This window comes from Ostrinia nubilalis, chromosome 7 (assembly GCF_963855985.1).
Source record: "Ostrinia nubilalis chromosome 7, ilOstNubi1.1, whole genome shotgun sequence".
NCBI lineage: Eukaryota > Metazoa > Arthropoda > Insecta > Lepidoptera > Crambidae > Ostrinia > Ostrinia nubilalis.
Genome location: NC_087094.1, coordinates 15,307,035 through 15,331,294, shown reverse-complemented (window position 1 = coordinate 15,331,294; position 24,260 = coordinate 15,307,035). Strand labels below are relative to the sequence as shown.

Sequence of the window (24,260 nt, the reverse complement as noted above, 5' to 3'; positions counted from 1 at the left end):
GTAATATAACCTTATATTTTATAATAGAACAAGTGCAAGCTATCTATGATTATATGTGATATACAATTAGCATTGAGGTTACATTCTGTGGGCAAATAAAATTTCTTCGAGGTCCTTCAAGCGTGGAACATCTGTTATCGGACCTGACATATTTCAGACCTATAAAGTATTGAGGCTACGCGTGGACCTCATAAATAACTAGAATGAAAAAAAAAACTATATTGCTCAACTTCTATTGTGTGTAAGATAGCCATTTTATATAGGTTTTAAGTAAAATTGATCGAGGTCAGTGTAAATAGATAGGTCACCCAGTCACTGTAGAAAAGTTCGTTTTCGTAACATAAATTAGATACTCTAGAACTGTCCAGCAGTTTGCAAAGAAATATGTGTTTGTGTGTGCTTAATTTTATAATTCAGATTCTTCTTGAATTCACGTACCGCATGGTTAATATATCTACTGTATACAGTCGACATCAAAATACTTTTTTCAGTGAAAGTGCCTAAAAAAATTCTACCTACACGTAAGTTACAATGTTTTCTCATTACCAATTCTCAAACACTTTATGGATAATTTTAATTCCGTAACAGATAAACTAAATAATTACCACCCTGTCATAATAGGAGACTTTAACATGAGCAGTATAGACTGGATTCAGTTGGGTGACACCGCGGGTCCTGGCATCAGCATTGCTTGTTCTAAACTATGTCAAGACTTTGTAGACTTCACGCATTTAAATAATTTGAAGCAATGTAACACTGTCTGTAACGCTAGCGATAGGATTTTGGATTTGGTATTTATTGATCAACCTTGTTGTCATGTAACTAAAGCTACAGATAGCCTTTGTAAAGTGGACCCTCACCATCCTCCCCTCGACATTGTCCTTAATTACCACTCCGATCAAACTCTGAAACCTAATAATACAACTAGACTTAATTATAACAAAGCTGATTACGATAAAATTAAAATTGAATTGGGAAAAATCGATTGGCACTATTTATTCAAAGACATTACAGACCCTAACCAAATGTTAGACTTATTTTACGAACACATTAATAGGCTAATTGATATGTTTGTTCCTTTCACAACCAAAACTAATAGCTCAAAGCCGCCTTGGTTTTGCAAAAACTTACAAAGGTGTATCCGTGAGAGAGATAAGTACGTGAAGAGATATAACACATACAAAAACCCTATGGATAAGATTGCTCTTCAGATATGCAGGAAACGTTGTGAAAAGCTATCAAAACAATGTTATAACTCATATATCAACCGTATAGAAGAAGGAATAACAACTCAACCCAAGTGCTTTTGGTCATATATGAAGGCTAAGAGAAATGGGGCTAGTACTTACCCGAAAACTATGAAAAATGATATATATTCAACTAGCGACGGTGACGACATTTGTAACATGTTTGCGTCATATTTTAAATCCGTGTATTCTCCATCTTCGAAACCACATGGAGAGGTCAACTCCTCTGCATACCTAAACAAGCTAGCTAATAGTTCGGATTCTTTATCTACCTTCAATATAGACATTGAGGATATTATCACATCTCTTAAAAAATTGGATATATCCAAGGGTTCAGGATCAGATAATTTACCTCCCATTTTTATGATTAGAAGTGCTAAAGAACTAGCGGTTCCCTTATTTTTAATATTTAATCAATCACTTAATTCTGGAATTTTTCCAGACAAATGGAAAATTGCCAAGGTTGTTCCGATACATAAGGCGGAATCTAAAGACATTGTGACCAACTACAGGCCTATATCAATACTCCCTACACTAGGTAAAGTTTTCGAAGCCTTAACAACACCAAAGATACAAAATTATTTCAAGAAATATTTGTCTGATAGTCAACATGGCTTTACTTCTGCTAGATCCACATGCAGCAATTTAGTGACATTTATCGAAAATACTATAGAGTCGGTGGATTCCAACAAACAGGTAGATACGATTTATACCGATTTTAGTAAGGCATTTGACAAGGTTTCACATTACGTATTAAAGCAGAAACTGTCCGCCTACGGTTTCACAGGTTCTTTTCTTAAATGGTTGGATTCTTACTTGTCTAACAGGCATTTTTACGTGGTAGTCAATGGTTATAAGTCTAACATCTTTCAAATAACCTCAGGTGTACCTCAAGGGTCACATCTGGGACCGGTTCTATTTAACATCTTCATCAATGACCTGCCCGAATGCTTTAGTCATTCTACGCCATACTTATTTGCAGATGACCTTAAATTAACACGGACGGTGGAAAGACTGGAAGATGCCTTACTGCTCCAAAGCGACATTGACAAACTGCTATGTTGGTGCGCAAACAACGGCATGGAACTTAACATTAAAAAATGCTCACAAATTACTTTTACCCGGAAGATTAAACCATTTGTTCATAGTTACTCCATGAACGGTTCACCCCTCAATGTAGTTGATATTGTAAGGGACCTAGGAGTCCTGATTGACAGAAAGCTAACATTTGTCCCACACATCGATGCAGTCATCAAGAAAGCGTCAAAATGTTTAGGCTTTATAATGCGAAATTCCAAATCATTTAGGAAAGCAGAAACTAAGATTACTCTATTTAATTCACTGGTACGTAGTTTGATTGAATACTGCTGTGTCGTGTGGCGCCCTCATTATGCTGTACACAGCCTCAGAATAGAGCGAATACAAAAACGCTTTCTTTACCATTTAGCTTACTCTGCAGGCATTGCCAAAAGGGTTGATGGATATGCTTCACGACTCGATTACTTTAAAATAAAAACTTTAGAGAGCAGAAGAACCATTCATGACATATTATTTTTGTCTAAAGTCCTAAATGGTAATATTAACTGTCCAGATCTTCTATCCAAATTTAAATTCAGAGTTCCCACAAGGTATCCCAGAAATCCCATTAATTTTCTATATCCTCCTTTCCGTAAGACGGTACTGGGCTTTAACTCACCAGTCCCGAGGCTCTGTAAGCTTAATAACAATATTAATGGGGATATAGATATTTTTTGCACCTCTTTGAACAGGCTTAAATACCAACTTCATCATCTAAATTAATGTTGATGAGCCTCACTTTTTTAATATTATATATATATTTATTATATACACCTTTAAAAGTGTACCGTGTCAATCTTTCATGCATGCAGTGTTTACCGTACTATTATTGTGCACTTAGTTCTAAGTTATTGTTATCTAATTTTTTGTAAGCATTGGTGTAACAATTATTGGTAAACCAAATAAATAAAATAAAAAATAAAAAATAAAATTACTTCATAATCCCGTACGACATCTTGACTGTAAAGATATTCCATATTATGTGATAGTACTTTACCACAAACCAAAATTACCGCGCGCAAACCTGTGGCAAAAGCCTAGTCAAGCTTACAGTCCTATTTTGTGCTTACAGAATAAACACTCATGACATGCGCGTGTTGTTCAAGCTAATTTCATTCGCAAAGAGAATTGGCTCAGCCGAATCAAACAGTACGTGTCGACGCGCCGTCACGTGCTATCTAAGGGCTTGTACACACGACTGCTGACTGTGTCACGCGTTACGCAGTAATCGCTTTTCCATAATTAAACTTCTCGTTCACACCAAAACCAACTATAAGAACAAACTACGTGATAACGTAGTTCTTTAGTTAGCTTTACCCAAAAGACGTCCACTGCTGGACAAAGGCCTCCCCCAAGGATTTCCATAGCGACCGGCGGCGGACAATACGTTTGGTGTCCGATGCCGAAGTGCTGCGATGCGAATCAATTCGTAAGTTCTTGCTATGCGTCATGGTGGTTCATAGAATTTTACAAAACGATGTTGCATCGCAGTTATGTGTACAAGCCCTAATACGAATAAAACGAGAGATGAACTTCAGGAAAATTATATGAAGTTAATGAATGAGGCGTAATCACTTGATATGAACATGAGGATAAGGAAACCGTACGTAATCAAAGATGGAAATCTTCAAGGGAGTGAAATTGGGCATGAAATTAGTTTGAAATTTCTCAAAGACCAAAAGCTTTATTCTGTGCTTCAATTTTCTGTGCTACGAGCATTTTAAAATGGAGCACTACGATGACGAGACTCTTCAATCCAAACATTGCGGTATCGTATGCACCTTTAATGGGAACGAAATAAGAGTGATTTTGCAACAAAATAGTATAGTCTGATGTCCTATCGACTAATTCCCATTATTCCCCTGCATTTAAATGTATCATAATATAACCTCGTTGTCAGCAGTCCGTCTGCTTGTTTTATCTGGAAGACAAAAGCAAAATACTATAATTGTTTCACAAGTTCTGTTAGTTTGTTGTCTATTTGTACGTGACAATGTACGACTATTGTGTGCGCTCTCAGGGTTAAGAAAATACTATTCTATTCGATGGGCAGATGCTCTTGGGGTTAGACACGCTTAAAAATAAAATCGTCTCAATGTTCCAAATAACTAATGTTGCAAAAAATGTTTTTATGTATTAAAATCACTAGAATTACACAAAGGAACGAAACAAAGGTCTGGTGTCAATGTTCTTTAATAGTAGTTAATCTTTTTGGCTTACAATAATACCTACCTACTTACTAAAAAAATTTGACTATAAACTTTATTGATATCGTGCAGTTAAACTGCCCACGTACCTAGTTACTTTTCAATTTTGGGGGGAAAAATACTCTTGGGCCCACTCATATACAAAAGTTATTGCGAAAGTTTGAAACTTTATACCAATATTATTTTTTTGATCAATCTTTTATATTTATTCCAATTACTTAGCTACATTCATAAAATAGTTGCTAATTTCCCTGAAAATGTAAGGCGTTATGCATTATGAGTTCTCAATGTTACAGTGATTTAAAACACTTATTTTAATAAGTTCAGTGTGAATATCATAGTTATTTTCAATATTATGTTCATTATCGTACAATCTATTCAAACTGAGAAAGTAATAACTTCAAGACTCTATTTTCCAATTCCTATTAAATCTTATGATTTTTTATAAGCCCCGTTTTTTGCTGGCTTACGCAACAAAGCTGCTTTGTTGTGGCTTTGACACAAATTGATAATACCTCTGATCATGACAATGGGATATTAATAGATACTGTTGTTTGGTAGTCCATTTATTTTGAGAAATATTTGCACACATATCAAGCCTGAAGTATAATTAATCAACAATAAAATTCCGTTTGCTTGATAGACATACTCTTGAATAATTGTTTTCATTGTTTCATGTTATGAAACCATAAGTAGTATCCATATTTTTATAATAGTCTTTTTGTACTTTGTAGCAACCTTTCACAGTTTCAATTTTGAAAATTCTGAAAATTCTGTACCATGTAGTAACTTTATTAAGTTACTTCTAAAATGTTGGATCCATTGAAATGTGATTTCAAACATTTGTTTACGCCATGCTTGGCCAAACTGAATTAGTCGATGAGATCAGTCAGGATCTTTCCTTGTAGAGCTCTGATTCAGCCTATTTTTAAGCGACTTCAAAAAAGGAGGAGGTTATTATGTTCGGCTGTATGTATGTTTTTTTAATTAATAAACTACATAATATTATTTACAGCCTGTCTAAACTACAACTACTTTTTGACCATTACCTACTCCAAAAGCGATTCTTTTTGTTCCAGTACAGCAATTTTCGCGATGGAAGGCATAAACGTGGTGATGCCAGTGGAGAATGAGATGAAGAAGCCAGCCGACTTCCTCGGCTGTCCAGGGGTGCTGAACGTGACCATGGTCTTCGTGGCAGCGCTGTATGGGACGGTGGGGATCTTTGGATACATCAAATACGGGGATGAGGTGCTGGGCAGCATCACGCTGAATCTGCCAGAAAATGAAGCGTGAGTTCTCCTTAAGGCTTGGTATTTCTGCTAAAGTAGGTATTTCGCGCTGTCAAAATCTGCGCGCGCAATTCTTCGCCGAAGACAGCGCGCCAAAGAGCTCTCGCGGCTACACAGTATAGAAATATGCAGTTTAGAAATACGCAGTTGGTTAGGTTAGGTTGACTTCCTTCCGTTCAAGCGTCACACTCACAGCACTTTCTAATACAAATCATATCCAAGTGATACAAATTAAAACAACTTTCAAAATTTTTGGGAATATATTTTAGAATCGAATAAATATAGAATATAACTGCCAAAGTAAACACGGTTCAAAGAGGCGTGGCGTCACCCGACCTTCCGGAAGTTCCGCGCCGGCTAAAAGAATTTCAAGATTACGTCACCCGACCTATCGGTAGATCCTCGGGAGCTTGAGCGATTGGAAAAACATTTTATGATCAGTTACTCGTAGTAGCGATTATTTAGAGCTTGGATAATAAATTATAGTTGTTGCAATTCACAAAGCTTTGCATGTGGTTAATTACATTAATCAGTACACGCATCAATTTTGTTCAGTCTTTTTGTTTATTAATAAATAAAAATATCATACTAAAATTGCATACATATTTGTTTGTATTGGTCTGGGTGTTTTTTTCCATAATTTATGTATAACGTATGTACGGGGCTCTGTATCGAAAATCACTATGAGCAATAAGCATCACACACGGTTACCTGGAGTGCATTACCGCAGCAAAATTTTTATAAATGTTGTGCTTTAGAGAGTCGAGAGTATAGCAGATAATTAGTCCATCGTGAGCAAAAATTTGTCCACTAATAGCAAAATTCGTTCAAATTATAGTTTTAAAGTTATTAGGAAAAAACATGTTTTTGGCTAAAAGATTCTTCTATCTTGCAGTTTAGACTTTTATTACAGACCTCAGTCAGTATTTTTGGAAAACTTTTACGCATGGTGGAGGAAGGGACGCTCTAGAGACTCAAGTCTAGAAGGAGTCACATGAACTCCAAGTTTTAAATCCGTTGACATCTGCTGCATCTGCCATCTTTTTGGCTAGAAGATTCTTCTATCTTGCAGCTTAGACCTTTAGCTACAGACCTTAGACAGTATTTTTGAAACATTCTTACGCATGGTGGAGGAAGGGACGCTCTAGAGCAGTGGTTCTTAACCGGTGGTCCGCGGACCACTGGTGGTCCCTGGAGGCATTCCAAGTGGTCCACGATGTGCACTTGCACACCTTGGTCAAAACCACTTTTAACTGATTTTTGCAGTCAAACTGGTTTTGACCGATTATGAGGTGGTTCCTGACAAGACAGAAATTTGGTAAAATGGTCCCTCATGACTTAAAGGTTAAGAACCACTGCTCTAGAGACTCAAAACTACAAGGATACACATGAACTCCAGTTTTAAATCCGTTGATATCTGCTGCATCTGCCATGTTTTTGGCTATACGATTCTTCTATCTTACGGCTTAGACCTTTAGCTACAGACCTTAGACAGTATTTTTGTGAAAATTCTTACGCATGGTGGAGGAAGGGATGCTCTAGACACTCAAGTCTACAAGGAGTCACATCAACTCCAGTTTTAAATCCGTTGACATCTGCTGCATCTGCCATCTTTTTGGTTAGAAGATTCTTCCATCTTGCAGCGTAGACCTTTAGCTACAGACCTTAGACAGTCGTCGTCGTCGTTTCAGCCGAAAGACGTCCACTGCTGGACAAAGGCCTCCCCCAAGGATTTCCACAAAGACCGGTCCTGCGCCGCTTGCATCCAGGTACTTCCCGCGACCTTCACCAGATCGTCGGTCCACCTAGTGGGAGGCCTGCCCACGCTACGTCTTCCAGCTCGTGGTCGCCACTCAAGAACTTTTCTGCCCCAGCGGCCATCAGCTCTTCGAGCTATGTGTGCTATGTGCCCTTAGACAGTATTTTTGTGAAAATTCTTACGCATGGTGGAGGAAGGGACGCTCTAGACACTCAAGTCTACAAGGAGTCACATGAACTCCAGTTTTAAATCCGTTGACTTTTATTTTTTATTATTTATTTGTGTCAGTGTGCTCTTCTAAAGAGTGTAAGTCGATTGTATGTAGGTACTATTAAAATGTAATTTTAACTCATTGGTTTTGTCTCATATTTGAGGAATGTACTATGTATCATGAGTAGAGTCTTCGTTTAACAGGATGCGAACGATTTAAATTTCAATAGGTAGACAAAATTGATAATTTTTAATTATCAAAAATTTTTAAGCTTTCTTCAGTAACACTGATATTATTATACTGTGACTCATCAAAGTCATCATTGTCAAAGATATTGACAAATCGCGAACTGTCACGGCCAAAAAACTGACATGCGTCCGTCCTCCGTAAGCGCCACCGCGCGACTGATTGAGATTGTCCAAGCCGTCATGGACGATTTTTTCCACATTTTTTAACATAGTAACTAAATAAGACGCAATATAAAAATTTCATCCGTTAAAAGCCCTCAAGTTATTTCTGAACTTTAGTTTAGTAAAAGATTTAGAATCTCAAATCGCTTATTTTAAAAATAAAACCATAAATAGAAAACGAATAGAGGTAACTTTGGGAATTTATTCTATCGAGTCAACTTCATCAAATCGTGTTTCCATCCGTTAATAGCCCTAGAAAATATCCTCAACTATGCCCAATAAAAATCTTAGCCTTTAATTTTACTGTTTAGTACCTCAAAAATGAAAAATGAAAACCTCATTTTCGCCATTTTCTCTGCTACCCGGCCTTAAACTATTTTATTTGGACGACGGAGAGCAGCATAGGAAGTCCGCCACAAGGTGCACTGATTACCTCTTAAAAGGTAGCAGGAAAGCGCTGGAGGCAGGTCGCTACCAACCGGGCAATATGGATCCATATGTTCAGCATTGGACATCCTGTGGCTGAAATGATGATGATGATGATGATGATGATGATTATGATGATGATGATGATGATGATGATGATGATGATGATGATGATGATGATGATGAACAGTGATGAACAGAACGTGCAGGGCTTCTACCAACGATTTTTAGAATGGCCGGTTAATATTGATGTTAAAGATGCTATGTTAAAAGACTCCATGACGATATTGCTGGACAAAGAATATTGTGCCTCCCCCAAGGACCTTTTTTACAACGACCGGCCCTGCGCTCCCCGCATCCTGGTGCTTTTCGCCGATCCTTTTACCCTGTAGAAAGCCTATATTATGTCTTCCGATGCGTAGTAGCCAATCCAGAACTCTATAATAATAGGGATAGTTAAGCAAAATAGCAAACAGTGTTCAGCTATCAAAACCAGCCAGCCACTTCATCCGTCTGACGCCTACGCCTTACAATAGCCGAAGGCTGTTCGCCCTTAGCGCCTTCAAAACTGTTTATAATTACATCAAAGTATTGTGTAAACAGGTGCCTACTTCAGGGAGGGATTGCGGAGTCGAGGTTTTGCCTTAATTGGTTTTTCATCCAGCTAATGGAATATTGATAATCGGTACATTGTTTTTGGCTTTACTATTTTAAAATAAAAAAATAAACTTATTAAATCAGCGTAAACAACAGTCAAAAGCTCTTAATATAAAAAAAAATTACAGATAATCTAATATTTTGGAGATTAAGGAGTTTCTACGGTGGGATCTCTCCGTTTGTGTGTGTTCCAGTTTAGAATATCTAATATCTGTTATAGTATAAGATTCCGCTATAATACGACCTTCACCGAGATGCTTATTTGATTAAACATATTTTATATTCAATTTAACATGTCAATAATTATATTGCATACTAGCGGCCGCCCGCGACTTCGTACGCGTGGATCTCGTTTAACCCCCCCTTCATCTATCTTACGCGGTTCAGATTTTTTCATACAAATGTTTTTTCCCGCTAACTTCCGTTCCCGTGGGAATTTTGCAATATCCTGTTGTAACTAAGCTTTAAGTTTACTAAGGTACCTGCATGCCAAATTTCAAGCGTCTATCTTACGCGGTTTAGATTTTTCATACAAATGTTTTTTCCCGCTAACTTCCGTTCCCGTGGGAATTTTGCAATATCCTGTTGTAACTAAGCTTTAAGTTTACTAAGGTACCTGCATGCCAAATTTCAAGCGTCTATCTTACGCGGTTTAGATTTTTCATACAAATGTTTTTTCCCGCTAACTCCCGTTCCCGTGGGAATTTTGCAATATCCTGTTGTAACTAAGCTTTAAGTTTACTATGGTACCTGCATGCCAAAATTCAAGCGTCTAACTTAAGCGGTTTAGATTTTTCATACAAAAGGATTTTCCCGCTGATTCCCGTTCTCGTGGGAATTCCTAAGTATCCTATAACCTGCCCAGGAGTATGAAGAATAATTGTACCAAGTTTCGTTAAAATCCGTCGAGTAGTTTTTGTTTCTATAAGGAACATACAGACAGACAGACAGACAGACAGACAGACAGACAAAAATTTTACTGATTGCATTTTTGGCATCAGTATCGATCACTAATCACCCCCTGATAATTATTTTGAAAATATATTTCATGTACAGAATTGACCTCTCTACAGATTTATTATAAGTATAGATGGGTTGCCTAATAAATTTCAGTCCAGGATATGATTAATTAATAATTAAAAAAGATTTTTTAGATATTTTTAAATATTTCATCGGTTTGACTATTAAACAAATTCCATACCAATCGAAAGTATATAGCCCATGCCCCATAGAATATGCAAACGTTAGGTCGCCTATTCTTCTCCAGTCATAACTCTCGGGTTGCCAGGTATAAACAGGTAAATTGATAGTAGCATTTTGCACCGGTCTGATAATTTTGGAGGAAAAACAAAGTTGCCATATGTTAAATAGTAATTTCTACTACTCTATTATGTAAATTATAACAAAAAATGTCACCTTTCAGTTTTAATTTCACTTTACAAAATTCGCCAACCGTCATTCAGGACTGATTTTCGCAGGCAACCCTATACCACCGTGTTCATAATGAAATAACTTTATTTTTATTTAAATTTGATTAAATTATCAGACCGGTGCAAAATGCTACTATCAATTTACCTGTTTATACCTGGCAACCCGAAAGTTATGTCTGGAAAAGAATAGGCAACCTAACGTTTGCATATTCTATGGGCTTCATACTTTCGATTGGTATGGAATTTGTTTAATAGTCAAACCGATGAAATATTAAAAAAAAAATCTTTTTTTAATTATTAATTAATCATATCCTGGACTGAAATTTATTAGGCAACCCACAATATGCAATATAATTATTGACATGTTAAATTGAATATAAAATATGTTTAATCAAATAAGCATCTCGGTGAAGGTCGTTTTATAGCGGGATCTTAGACTATTAATGCATATTCTATGAGGACAATATGCGAATTCAAGCCGTTTACGAGCTCATAACACATTTGCCTTTGTGCTGGTATTAAATTATTAATTTCGAAACATGAATCGTAAATGTAGAGTCAACTATGTACGTACCTATTACTAGTTAATTAATATGAATTAATCACCTACATTTCTTAGAATCTAACATTACTAAGAACTTCAACCTAATGAAAATCGACAGAATTACTCCAATTAAAACATTAGTGGCAAGTTTCGTACCTAAAGCATAAACTTAAACATATCTTCGAGATCTAATTTAATTAACGTCACCGTTATAATATGCATTGTAAATAGTATTAAGTGCCAATAAAGTGAACAGCAATAATAAAACCTTAACAGCATCGTTAAGCCTATTACTAATAAAGGGAGATGTAAAACGTAGTGGATGATGAAAGCAGACTAGGTGTCATCCGCGGATTCCATTGCCTTGAAGTCTGAATAATATCCATAATATATACGTACATAATTTTCGCGCCCGTGCATGTCTAAGTAATAAACACCCGAAGCGATCTTCTTTCAAACTAGAGGTTTTGACGTTTTGTACAGGAAGGACGTCAGCGGTCCAAATACGTTGGAATAAAAATGACAACTAAAGCCTGGTCCGTGAGCACGTAGAATCCCATCCAATGACCCCAAGCTACCCATCCTTGTCCATTCATCCTTTACCAAGTTAGTGTGCGGTCTTGCAAACGCACGGTTGACAACCTGCTAAAAATGTCTAATTTGAAAGAGCCATAGGCATACAAGTATTCCAAGAATGAAATAGAATAGAGTAGAAATATTTATTTGTCTTTGAATAGCGTATACAAAAGGTCGAAAATAACAAAATATGATCACCTACCCTGCCATCAACAATAGCATGCAAATATATCATATAATTCTTAATATTACTTACATTATATTATAACTTATTGCTGATTATTCCCTATAGCTTAAAAAATCTTGGAGAACTGATTAAACTGTTTAAAGGACAGTTCTTTAATATCTTGAGGAAGTTTATTATAGATTTGGACACACATGCAGAAACAGTTTTTTTGGATCCGAGTATTTTTAAGTGTGTATAGTTGACAGAACAGCACATTATACCGACGTTATTCTTGCAGCATAAAGCACCTACTCTTGCAACTTCGTTAGATGCCTCAATGTGTCATAGCATCATTTGTTGTTGAATGTGTGTGTAATTTTCTCCTATCGCTTGGATCCATAGCACTCAGAATTTACGGACCGCCATGGGTGCCATAAACACGTTAATCACGTCGACATAACGTGTCCTTTCAAATCTCAGAATGTTTATTTCGGACAAACAAATCAATTGATGAAGGTGACCCACCTCGTCAATATAAAAAATACTTAATTAAAAGTGATTTTCTTCAAACCCCTGGATCAAGAGAGACGCTAATTACTAGACAACGAATAGAATTAGTGTCTAAAAAGTTTATAAGCTATTGACAACTACTTACCCTTACTTTCATCCATTTTAGGACCTCAAAGGAAGAAAGTTTTTCCTTAATTTAATCATTACTTTTTAATCCTATTAGCCGCCAAACTATCTGACTCGCCAAATATTATTGGTATTGAAAAATAGGTATAAAGATTTTTCATTTTTAAATGAAAACTATTGTTTTTTGTTGTAAATACGGTCACACTATAACCATGCAAAGATTATGATGTGAAAACCTATTATTTTCCCAGATGTAAAAGGTGCTTTGTGAGAACTGAGAGATCACATATTTCAGGCTGTATCTTTTTAACTATCTTCAGTAAGCAGTTCTGCAATATGTTTTGCTACTTCTAGTACGATTAAAACCCATTCATACTCTATTCATAAATTTGCGACACACATGTTAACTCCCTAATTATTCCTAAAGCCGACACCTACGGACAAACAATCCAAGTTACAATATTAAATCGGTTTTAACGGTTTTGGAATCCATCGCACGTGACGCCAGAACGATCTACGTAATTACTATCCGTGGTTTCATGGCCGACAGTTGCGGTTGAACATTAATTACACCAAAATGCTGTGACGGGAAATTCTTATGACGAACAGCTGGTTGTCTCCAGGGAAGTACCAATCTCGTATAGACTGTAGTTATTAGATACTAGCTCTGCCCGCGACATCGTACGCGTGAAAATAGTTTGAATAATATTTCCCGTTGTTGTCTCCGCACTTATTAGCTGCAGGGTGATGTTATATAGCCTAAGGCTGGTTTTAGTGTCACGCGGACTGTCAGTGCGGATCGCTCCGCTCAGCCAGTCTGTATGAACTGCTAAGAAGCGAGCGGTTCCTCCGGACTCTAAAACCACAGAATAAGTAATAGTACAGGTACAGAAGGATTACTCCGCAAGACGATTTAAATAAATGCGAGTCTTGCTACGACGCGATACAGTGGAATTCAGCTCGCACAGCACTACGTAAGTACCTACAATTTTATTCACCTACAAGTTTTGTCTCTTTCTATCGCGTGCCTCTGAACTCTTCTTACGCAGTTAGGGTTGCTGTCTAGTGAAAAAATAATTAATCTACTTATTTGTAATGAGGTACGTATGTAGGTAAGTATGCATTCATTATGGAAAACCTTGGGAGAGGCCTTTGTCCAGCAGTGGACGTCATTTGGCTGAAACGAATGAACGCATTCTGAGCAGTAGTCATAGTTGGTTAGGTTCCTATACTATCCTAAGAATTATTGATTACCTACATGGCCAACATACCTTTCAGCATCTTTGGGAAGCGAAAAAAAAAAAGATAAATCCGGTAGATTACTTTTCGAATTTAAACACCCGAACGCCGCAAAATATTTGTTTCTCTTTATGTCCATTTTTAAATAATACTTCGATCATGGAATTATAATCATACTACAACGCACGCCAGCGTCCTGACGAGCGCGCGCGTGACACTCGACTGATATAATACCCGCCGGCGGGGCGCTTCGCTGTAGGTAATTATCGGATGTACCGCGCGGAGTGAGCCAGGCCTGCTAAAACGCTCCCTAGAAGTTCATACAGATTGGCCGCGCGGAGCGGGTCCGCGTCGGACGGTCCGCGGGACACTAAAACCAGCCTAAAGCCTTCCTCGATAAATGGGCTATCCAACACAAAAATATTTTTTTAAATCGGACCAGTAATTCCTGAGATTAGCGTGTTGGAACAAACTCTTCGGCTTTGTAATTAGTATGGATTGACTCACCGAGAGGACTCCAAGGAATTCAATGTCAATTACTACTGTTTCGATCTGCTATCATACTCATCGTCATGGGAAATAAGTAAAATTTGCATTGTTGAATCGTTAGCATTAAATGAATATTGGAAAAATCGTCTGGCCTCAGTGATTGATTAATGGTAGTTTTTGGCCATTCATTCTGTACGAGTATAACATGTGATATCGCTGCTTATTGCCAATAAATTATTTTTTGGAAGCCGATTTTGACTACTGTCTTCGGGAAATATAAAAATATGGGTAATAATAGCCATTTAAAACAAACGAATCACGGCCAATTTTGATTTGTGGCTCTTTCATTTATAAGCAGCGATATTTTTGTGCTCTCATATCGACAGATTAAGCCATAAGTACAACTTATTTATTTATTTACAATTTATTTCACAAATATAAGGTGTAGAGTCAACCACACCGTCTAAACCGAAAAAATTAAGACTCAAAATACATAGATAGAAAAATTATGACACCTAGTGACCTATATCGTACCTAAGGAGTTTCTTTATCATAAAAGGATTCAGTCAGAAAGAATAATTGTTTATGCCTTATCAAACACTATGATAGTAATCTAGCGTTTATTACTTGCGTGTGAACCTCAGATCATAGAAAGAGAATAGATATGAAGTCGCGCGTAACTACAACGAGAACCAGTGTCCCCACATTTCCCCCACCACAGCTCCCACACACACATTCAACTGTGTAAAAACAAAGCGACTGAGAGTCTACGACAACATGTGCAACCGGCTTAAAAGTGCTGTGATTGGCCAGAAGGCGTGCCTTATGGCCAATCAATGGCCGCGTAACGTGACGCACACTTTGAAAAAAGCAATTAGAGAGAAGAAAGATAAAATGGAGTCGATAAGATATCGATACTTTAAATCCTGGGGGCAAGGCTCGAAATTGGTTTAAAAAATGCTTGTATGAAAATATTATATGTTATTATTATGTTCTTTAACGATTTTTGCCTAAAGGAGTCAGTTCCATTTTGTATGGACGAAAAACTCAGAATCAATTATTGGGACTAAATGAAGTTACCTTATATTAATTTACCCCAACCAAAGCTCAATGTCGTTATCGATGGAGTATAGAAGTTATAGACTGACAAAGTTTGTATGAAAAGTCATGGGTTAAGTAGGTACTTGCGGTTTTTACCAGTATTTACAATATTGGTAATATATTATTATTTACTTTAATAATAATAACAGGATCACTGTAATTATTATTAACTACTATCGCGCATTAACTTTTTAATTATGGCGAAATTCGTACCGCCTATGTTTATCAAAAATAATGCCTATATTAGGCTTTCAACTAGCTCTTATAGTAATTACATAGTTGACAGTTACTAATCCCTTCTACTATTGTTATTGTTTTTGTAAAAACTTAAAAATCGCAAGCAACTCATGATTTTTTCATTCAAAATTAGAAAATAGAAAATAATAATTTACTTCTATTTATCGATAATAGGAAACCGTATTAGAACACGAGCCCTGCACTATGTTACGACCGGCACATGCGGCCGTACTGTGTATTTTCACGCGTCAGTAGATATCGGAAGAAATAAAATACATTGCGCAGCAGTTACGCATGACATAAAGTGGTTGCTAACTAAATCGTCAATGTACAACGTGTTTGAATTTTTATCACCACTAATTTCGATATCGCAGTAAATGTCACGGCACTGAATTCGTTCGTAAAAATGTTTAGTTTTTTTATTTATAAGCAAAATACCAATGGATTTGCAATACTTACATGTGGTAAATGACTTCATTGTTCCTGTAGTTCTTCGTTTCACTTATGTTATTGCACGTTACGACGCATTATCCAACAATATCGGAGAACATTTCCTCAGTACGACTGAATCGCGACTAACCTGGCGTCGCGGGTGATGTTCGTTTCTGGGCATATCGCGGAGACACGCGCCACGCCCCCGTTTCACATCTATTCCCTTCTATGATCTGAGGTGTGAACAAACACAATAGAGAATCAATTATCTCGAGAGTGAACGTAAAGGTATTATACTACTTTGATCTTTAATCTTCTTCTTCTTCTTTAGAATCTTTGATGAAATTGAATGAGGTAATACACTATTAATAGGCTCCACTAATCTTATAAAGAGGATGAGAAATTTGGACTATTTCGCCGCAGTTTCTAGGTTCTATTCCCAGTTGGGACATAAATATCGCAAAAACCACTTTGTGGAATTGTTCTTATTAATTAGGATCAACATGAGTCTACCTGATTGATGTCAGACGTCATTACGTCACAACGATCAGGGTTGTTACTCCACTTGTTACAACCCACACTAGTGGAGTAATTTATCACGATTGTTGATTAATTTCTCCACAGACCTAAGAGTAAAACCTAAGCCTAGGCACAGATCACCGACTTTTAGTTGGCCTTTAGGTTTTTCCCGATTCTAATTTGTATGAATAATCGGCAGATACCAAATCAATGTAATGTGCGCACTTTCATACATCTCCATGCTGATCAACAGCCAGATCCAACTATCGGCCAACTAAAAATAGGTGGTCTACGTCTAGGCTTAAACTTCTTACTCTTTAAATCAGTTAAAAGATACGCTATAGCTGAATGTCAAGGGACACAATAATATTGAAAATATATAAAAAGAAACTAATATTATTTCAAAGTTAAATCAAAGATACAGTTCTACTTCGTTAAAATGTAGGTACTTAAATTGTTTTGAAATCCAGTTTTTTTGATTGAGTACACTTTTGTTTCAAGAAAAATGCTTTCATTGTTTTTGCCTAGCTTTTGTTAAACGTAAAGTACTTATCGTGCCAACAGACCTTCGATCCACTAAATTGACCACTCAATTGACTCAATATTACTTTGAACTTTAGTCTTTTGTATAAGGTTACAAACCAATCAAGGGTGATATTTAGTGGTAGGCTGGAGTGGAGGCCGCGTACCGGAAAACGTAGCGTGGGACGTCCACCCACAAGGTGGATCGACGACATCATAAAGGTAGCAGGAAGGCGCTGGACGCAAGCCGCTACCAACCGGGCAACATGGAAAGCATTGGGGGAGGCCTATGTACAGCAGTGGACGTCCTATGGCTGAGATGATGATGATGATGATGAGGCTGGTGTACTAAGAGTTCTTACTTGTCGGTAAATACATTAAATTACCCACGTGTGAAAGTTAACAGCTTATCCATACTCGCGTGAAATGGCTCGTTTACAAGGTCTGGAATTTGTGGCGAAAAGCGAGTCTACTAGGGTTGCCAAAACTTTAATACAAAGTAAAAAAAAACTAGGAATATTTGAACACGGGCATCATTGAAACGTCATGGGAAGGGAAATTCGATAGATCGCTTTAGAGGATGAGAATGGGCAAAGTTGAGTTGGGCAAACCTAATTGAGATTGACAGGTGACAGGATGACAGTCGAAATTACAATATAAATGATTGATTTTCACCAATTAGGGGTATATAAGACTCAAATTCTAATAATAAATAAAAAATACATATCAATAAATACTTACATTATAAGTGAATTTCAGTCTTTTAAAAATAGAAAAGTTCCCTTAAAAGTGTATAACAAGTATATAACAGATAAATCTTTGACTCAAAATAGAAACAAAAACGTTATTTCATTATTTTTTTTATTTAAATAATTTACTTACCTAAGTAAGTCCTACTTGTTATTCTAGTCACTAGACTCGACTCTTCTAGGAATCTATTAAAATAGATATATTGTACTGACACCATCATAAAATTAGCAAATAGGCAAACGCTAGAATTCCTAATTACCTAGTACTGAACGTGCGAGAAATAAAAAGCTAGAGTCTGAAACCTAGGCTAAACCACAAGCGTCTGTAATTAGTAGCCAGCCGCCACTAAGTACAGCTTAGGGCCCAACCTAAGAGGCTATTTGCACATCTAGGTCACAATCCTAAGACCCTGGTAGCCCTGTATCATGTATCACGTATTTGCGCTCGCTACACACTGAAAACAGTCTGACGCGATCTCCTATGTTAACGATAAACGCGACGGAACGCGAAAGCACGCTACCATCATTATCTATACTAATATTATAAAGATATAAAGTATGTGTGTTGTATATTTGTTAAATTGTAAGGGGTAATCTCGGGATCACAGAACCGATTTTAAAAATTATTTCACCACGGGCGGAAAGCTAGTACTAGCTGATATATCAGGCCACTGCTGCAATATGCGAAATCTTCTAGCTATCCAGCTTCCAGCAGTGATCTTTTGCAAGTGTACTACTACGCTACGCTAAGTACCTACACGATACATCTAACATTTTAATATACCGTTGTTTGTTAGTGCTATCACACTCGCCACCATTCTTCGCGGTTAATAAAATAAAACCTAAAATATTTTTTACATCTAAGGGCTGATTTTTCAATCGTCAGATATCTTTTAACTGCAGAATAAACTTGTCATTTTGACATATTTCCCATACTGAAACTGTCAATGTGTCACACTTATTCTTCAGTTAAAAGTTATCCGACGATTGAAAAATCAGCCCTAAGACAAGAATTGTAAATATATTTCTGGTAACCCTGATATATTTGCTCTCGCTACATACAATCTCAGAAACCTCTATAAACAAGCTTAATTGCTTTTCGCAGAATGGTGACTAAGTATTCAAATTCAAATTCAAAATATTTATTGCTTACTAAGTGACTTTGTATTTGTATTTGGGTATGTTGGACAACACGTGTCATAATGTTGTAAATAGGTAAACCAATATAATCAAGCTTCAATCGAATAATTTATTCAAAAAATTGGATTAGGTAATTTACTCAAAATTTTACAGTGAGTTGAGACAATGCCTCCGAAATATGTATGAAACAGAGTTCTCAATTACTTCATCATTTTACAGACTTGGTTATTTTAATTTTTATTTTTTCTAATCTAATCTTCGCACCCTGTATTTTTTTATGCTTCATCAATTCTTAATTTATATTTTCAGGCCAGCGCTAACTGCGAAGATACTGGTAGCCATCGCTGTCTTCTTCACATACTGCCTGCAAATGTACGCGCCTATGGACATCATCTGGTCACGACTCCAGAAGTCGGTCGGGCAGAAGTACCAGAACATGGGCCAAGTTCTGCTGAGGACGCTCAGTGTCACTCTGACCGGTAAGAAGTTTCAATTTGACGTATACCATTTAATTTTACGAAGACGCGCCCCACCATTCTCCCGCTAATGTTTGAGCGTTATCGGTACACGCTAAATTATCCATGAGTGCACACGCACACTACAATAATGACGCTCGGAATGCTTGCTGCTTGTTTTCGAGGTTTCAGAAATCTTCATAAATATTATATTTTTAGTCGGAACACGATTTATGAACTTTCTTTATTCAGAACGCTTTCTTCGGCAACTTATTAACGTCAGACCTTGAATTATTAGGCACAATAATGTCTGAAAACTTTTCTTTGTATCTCGGTTCACGGTACTGAGATTTTCCGTCTTGAAATCTAAACGAAATGTCTTTGAAACTTCGTGAACTAACAAAATGTAAGTTAGTAAAAAGACAGTTGGGTTATTTTTTACTTAGATTTGCCCGCGGGTTTGCTCATATCTGATAGATTTCAAGAAATTTACAACTGTAGATAAGTTGTGCCGGTTGTGCGCTTTTCAATTACTTTATCAAAATCTCCGAGTTTTCTCCATTCTACCTGCAAATTACGTAAGCCGATTTGGAAGTTTCGGTATCTTTCAATTTTGCTGTTATACACTTTGTCTAACTTTCGGTTTGGCGTATAACTTCAATTAATTTGGGTACACCCTGTATAAAGAAGTAGACAAACTTCATTGAATTCAATCAAAGACGTAGGTATTCCACTTTGAGTACCCGTTCAAATAGCACCTACGTAATTAATTTCACCCCAAAAGTACCAGGGCAACACAACCTTACAAGACCTATTTCAAACTACACGCAGGAAGATTGAAGGCTAGACAACGCCATTCTTGTGGTGGAGTTTTGGGCCGACGACTGTGTAGGTTTGTTGTCGACACGACAAGAAGAAGAAGAGCTATTTCGATGGGGTTTTTTCGGCACTGCTGAGAAAACTATCAAAAATAACTCCTGTATAAGTATTACCAAGAGTACCACGGCAACCTAACCATAACCATGTTGAAGAATTTAATAACGTCCTGTCTATCAAATACATTAGCAGCCAGCACTAGGCTGCTGTGTTGTAGGTGCTCTAAGTGGACTAAAAATAAATTTAATTCCACTTAGAGGTGCCTGCCCAAAATATCGATAGGTGCTCTTTGTGGAATAGGTCAGGTGCTATTTGGGCGGGTGCTCAAAGTGGAATACGTCCAATCAAAGGATTCAGGATGAGATCGTTATCGCTACAAGTGCGGGTAGGCGGATTTATTCCGGCCCAAATACTATTGTTGAGAGGCCCTATTGTTAGAGGAAGCTTAACTTCTGAATAGATCTAGAGAAGGGATGTGGTTCGGTTGATAAAACACTTATTAACTTCGCGTCTATGGCTTAACCGTAACTACTAACAATTAAACAAGCTCCCCTGGCTTACCTGGAAGTCTTTAAATAGACTTCGGACGCAGGTTGGCCGTAGTAAGGACAATCTGGTCAGGTGGGGATTCTTGGATGGCTTAAACATGGAGTGCAGGTGCGGTTTTGTTCCCCAGTCGATGAAGCACCTGATGTCATGCCCTGAGTGCCCAAGCAACTGCATGGATTTGATGAGTGCTACTGACAACGCCACTCTTGTGGCGGAGTTTTGGGCTGACACTGTATAGGATTGTTGTCGACACGAAAAGAAGAAGAACAATTATTGAGGGTTAAACAGGACTCACAAATGAGGATTTCCTTAATTGAACTTACCAGTGGGCGCCACTTTTTTAATGTTAGTAATAACATAGTAATAACCTGGCGATCTTCGCAAAGCTTATGTAGAATGCTAATGGTGAAAACATTTTTCAAATCAGTCTGGTAGTTTCGGAGCCTATTCAATACACATAAACGCCTTATGTACACTGTTGTATAAACAAATCTTTCCTCTTTCTTTATAGTATTAGTGTAGATGTAGATTACGCCAATGGCATGTGATAGCACCTTACTCGACAGAATCGACAGATGCCTGTACTCATAAGCCGTTTATCGATAAATGTTAAGTTTCTATTTATTTATATTAACCGGCAGACAGTGGTGACTGAGTTTGTTGCGGCGCTTCTTCTCAGCACTTGCCAAATGTTGGTCTCGAAGCGCTGGTAGGGTAAAAAGATTATGAGACATGTAGAGGCTCCTTAAGAGCAAAATGACGATTTGTAAGAACCATTTATTAGTCTAAACAAATAAAGAAATTTTGACTTTGACTTTGAACCATCGACACTCGTGCAGCACTATTTTCGGAGCATCCATTATAGTCTGGTGCAGCCAATAATCGTGCAATGCACTTGAGATGAAATTAAAGTCAAAACGCTGAGATGTCAATGCTCTGAACTAATTAAATAAAGCACAAGAGAAACATCGAACCAATAATTATATTTATTCAAAGAAGTTTAAGACGTCTACAGTCGACAGCTGTGCGTGTCGTTGCAAAATAACATCTGTTACAAATAATAAGTATAAGATGCAAACTTGTTGTGCTGTTGTGTGCTGTAGGTAGGTATCTTGATAAAGCTGTTAACCGTGGATATGAAATTATTTAGCTTTTAATCAAAACTTTGAACTTTGCTTTTTCAGATCTATCTATACTAAGTAAATGCTGAAGTAACCAACTGTCAGTTTATTTATTAGTTTGTTATTTCAGTTTTAACGCTTAGGTCCCTCGCCTACGGCGACTTTTTGTAGCGATGCAGTCGCGCTGCTGTAACGCGTTAGTAACGCGTTGGCATCACTTCTGTAGTGCGTCACAAATGCGACTAACGCGCGTTAGTAGCGATGCTGTCGCCGTGGGCAAGGGCCCTTAGGTCGGATTTCCAATAACCGATTTTAACAAAATAAGTTTCAGGGCTGTAAGGCTAGTTCAAACATGACAGCATCATCATGAGGTTGCTGAACAGTTCTACACTTGCATCAAACCATAACCGCACGGCTACTTCCTCAGTCCCTCGCCTATAAGAACAACCCCAAAACCGCATAGTTATCGGCGTTTCTTGTCTAAAAACACAAAAGCCAGACTCCGCCGCCTCTTTTTATACTTTTCATAGCTTTTTATAAGCCCTAATGTACGACGGAAAGGCCGGACACGCCCTTAAAAAGCCAGACGTGTCCATATGGCACGCATGTCTAAACCAGGGTACTACTATTATTTATTCTGTGACCAGGTCCAATTTATCATGAAAACTGTTTTTTTCTGCAAGAGAAAATAATTTTACTATTGGGTCGCCAAACAATGACGATAATATAGGGCACCTATCAGAATGGAACCTGAGTGATAGCACATATCATGCACGGAATTCATGCAATTTATGCTCAGGAATTCCTGTTAACGTACCCTGCATATTTCGCAGATTAAGTTCCGGGAATACGTCGAAGCAATGTTCATTAGAAATTGGACAAGGGAGTTTGCTCATTTGGTCGAGGATGCTATTAAGGCTGCTTAAGGATGCTTAAGGCCATGTAGTTTTGCACGGTAAAAAGCGCAATTCTCAGCCAAAAGACGTCTACTGCTGGACAAAGGCCTCCCCCAAGGTTTTCCACAAAGACAGGTCCTGCGCCGCCCGTATACAGGCATTTCCCGCGTCCTTCACCAGATCGTTGGTCCACCTAGTGGGAATAAGCGCAGTAAAAAGATTTTTTGATACACCTTAAACCGATATTATTCAAAAAAATTATAAAATACGTAACTTACATAATATATGAAAAAGGTCAACTCAACTATGTTAAGTGAGATGCAGTCTAGGATGGTACATACTCGTATCTGCCCTGTAAGTGGCTATTCACTCTCGCTTGAAAAGGCCCGAAAAAAGTCCTAGAAAACTTGCGTGAAAGCCACAGGTAGCTTAGGTAAAATTAGATTGATGCGGTCAAAACTCCTGCAAAGTTCACTTACCACTAACTTTGCTTGGAAGTTTTGATTAGCGACTCATGCCAAAGTTTCTGAATCCTCTTATTTGAGACTGAGTTCAAATTGTGTTATAAATACTCAAGTTAGTTTCGCCAAATCCGTAGGCATTGCAACTAAGCCGTAGACAAATTGTTTGTGGCCAAACTCGAAGGTTAATGGTTACCTTGATATACATCGGGTCTTTTGCCAAGTTAGGTGGCAACCAAACTTAGTTTACAACTGATACTGAAAAGATACGAAGTCAGCCTCGAATTTTAATATAAGTTTGGCAACGACTTTCTACGAAAAAAAATTGCAATGCACAACGGCACGTAACACTGACGTGTCTAAATAGTTCTAATAATTATGTGCAAGCAGTTTTAAACATAAGTGTGATTAGTTTTTCGAGTCCAAAAGCGAAACGAAATGTAACCGTTGTTTGTAATAACTTAATTGAATGTTAATTAAAACGTACCTAACGTTTTAATAGCTGGCATGCACTCTGCTTATGAAGACGTGTGCAAGAAGAGCTGCGTTATGAATTATATGCAATAAACTTTAATTTATGATCAAGTATGTTACGAGATGGTATACTAAGATCCTTTTACTGCGTTACATACTTCCTTATTGTATTAGGGTGTCCCAGGCTAGTAGGGCGAAATTTTTTTTTCGATTTCTGGTACGCATACCCTTTAGTTTTTTTCTATTTGACCCTAGCAACTAAAATATCAAATATTATTAGTATCGGATAACTATAACCCGTGCCGACTTGACGTCAAACTTTTACCAAAAAGTTTGTAGGTATGAAGCTGTATAAGATACTG

General features: G+C 37.3%; 1 protein-coding gene across 1 annotated transcript in view; it reads left to right on the top strand.

Moving 5' to 3' along the window:
• Window positions 1–24,260, top strand: part of LOC135073400 (proton-coupled amino acid transporter-like protein CG1139) — a 95,226-nt gene that overhangs the window by 64,980 nt on the left and 5,986 nt on the right. Inside the window, exons 7-8 of the mRNA XM_063967580.1 lie at window positions 5,611–5,823; window positions 19,376–19,545. Of these exons, the coding sequence (XP_063823650.1) occupies window positions 5,611–5,823; window positions 19,376–19,545 (383 nt within the window). The remainder of the gene's footprint in view (window positions 1–5,610; window positions 5,824–19,375; window positions 19,546–24,260) is intronic.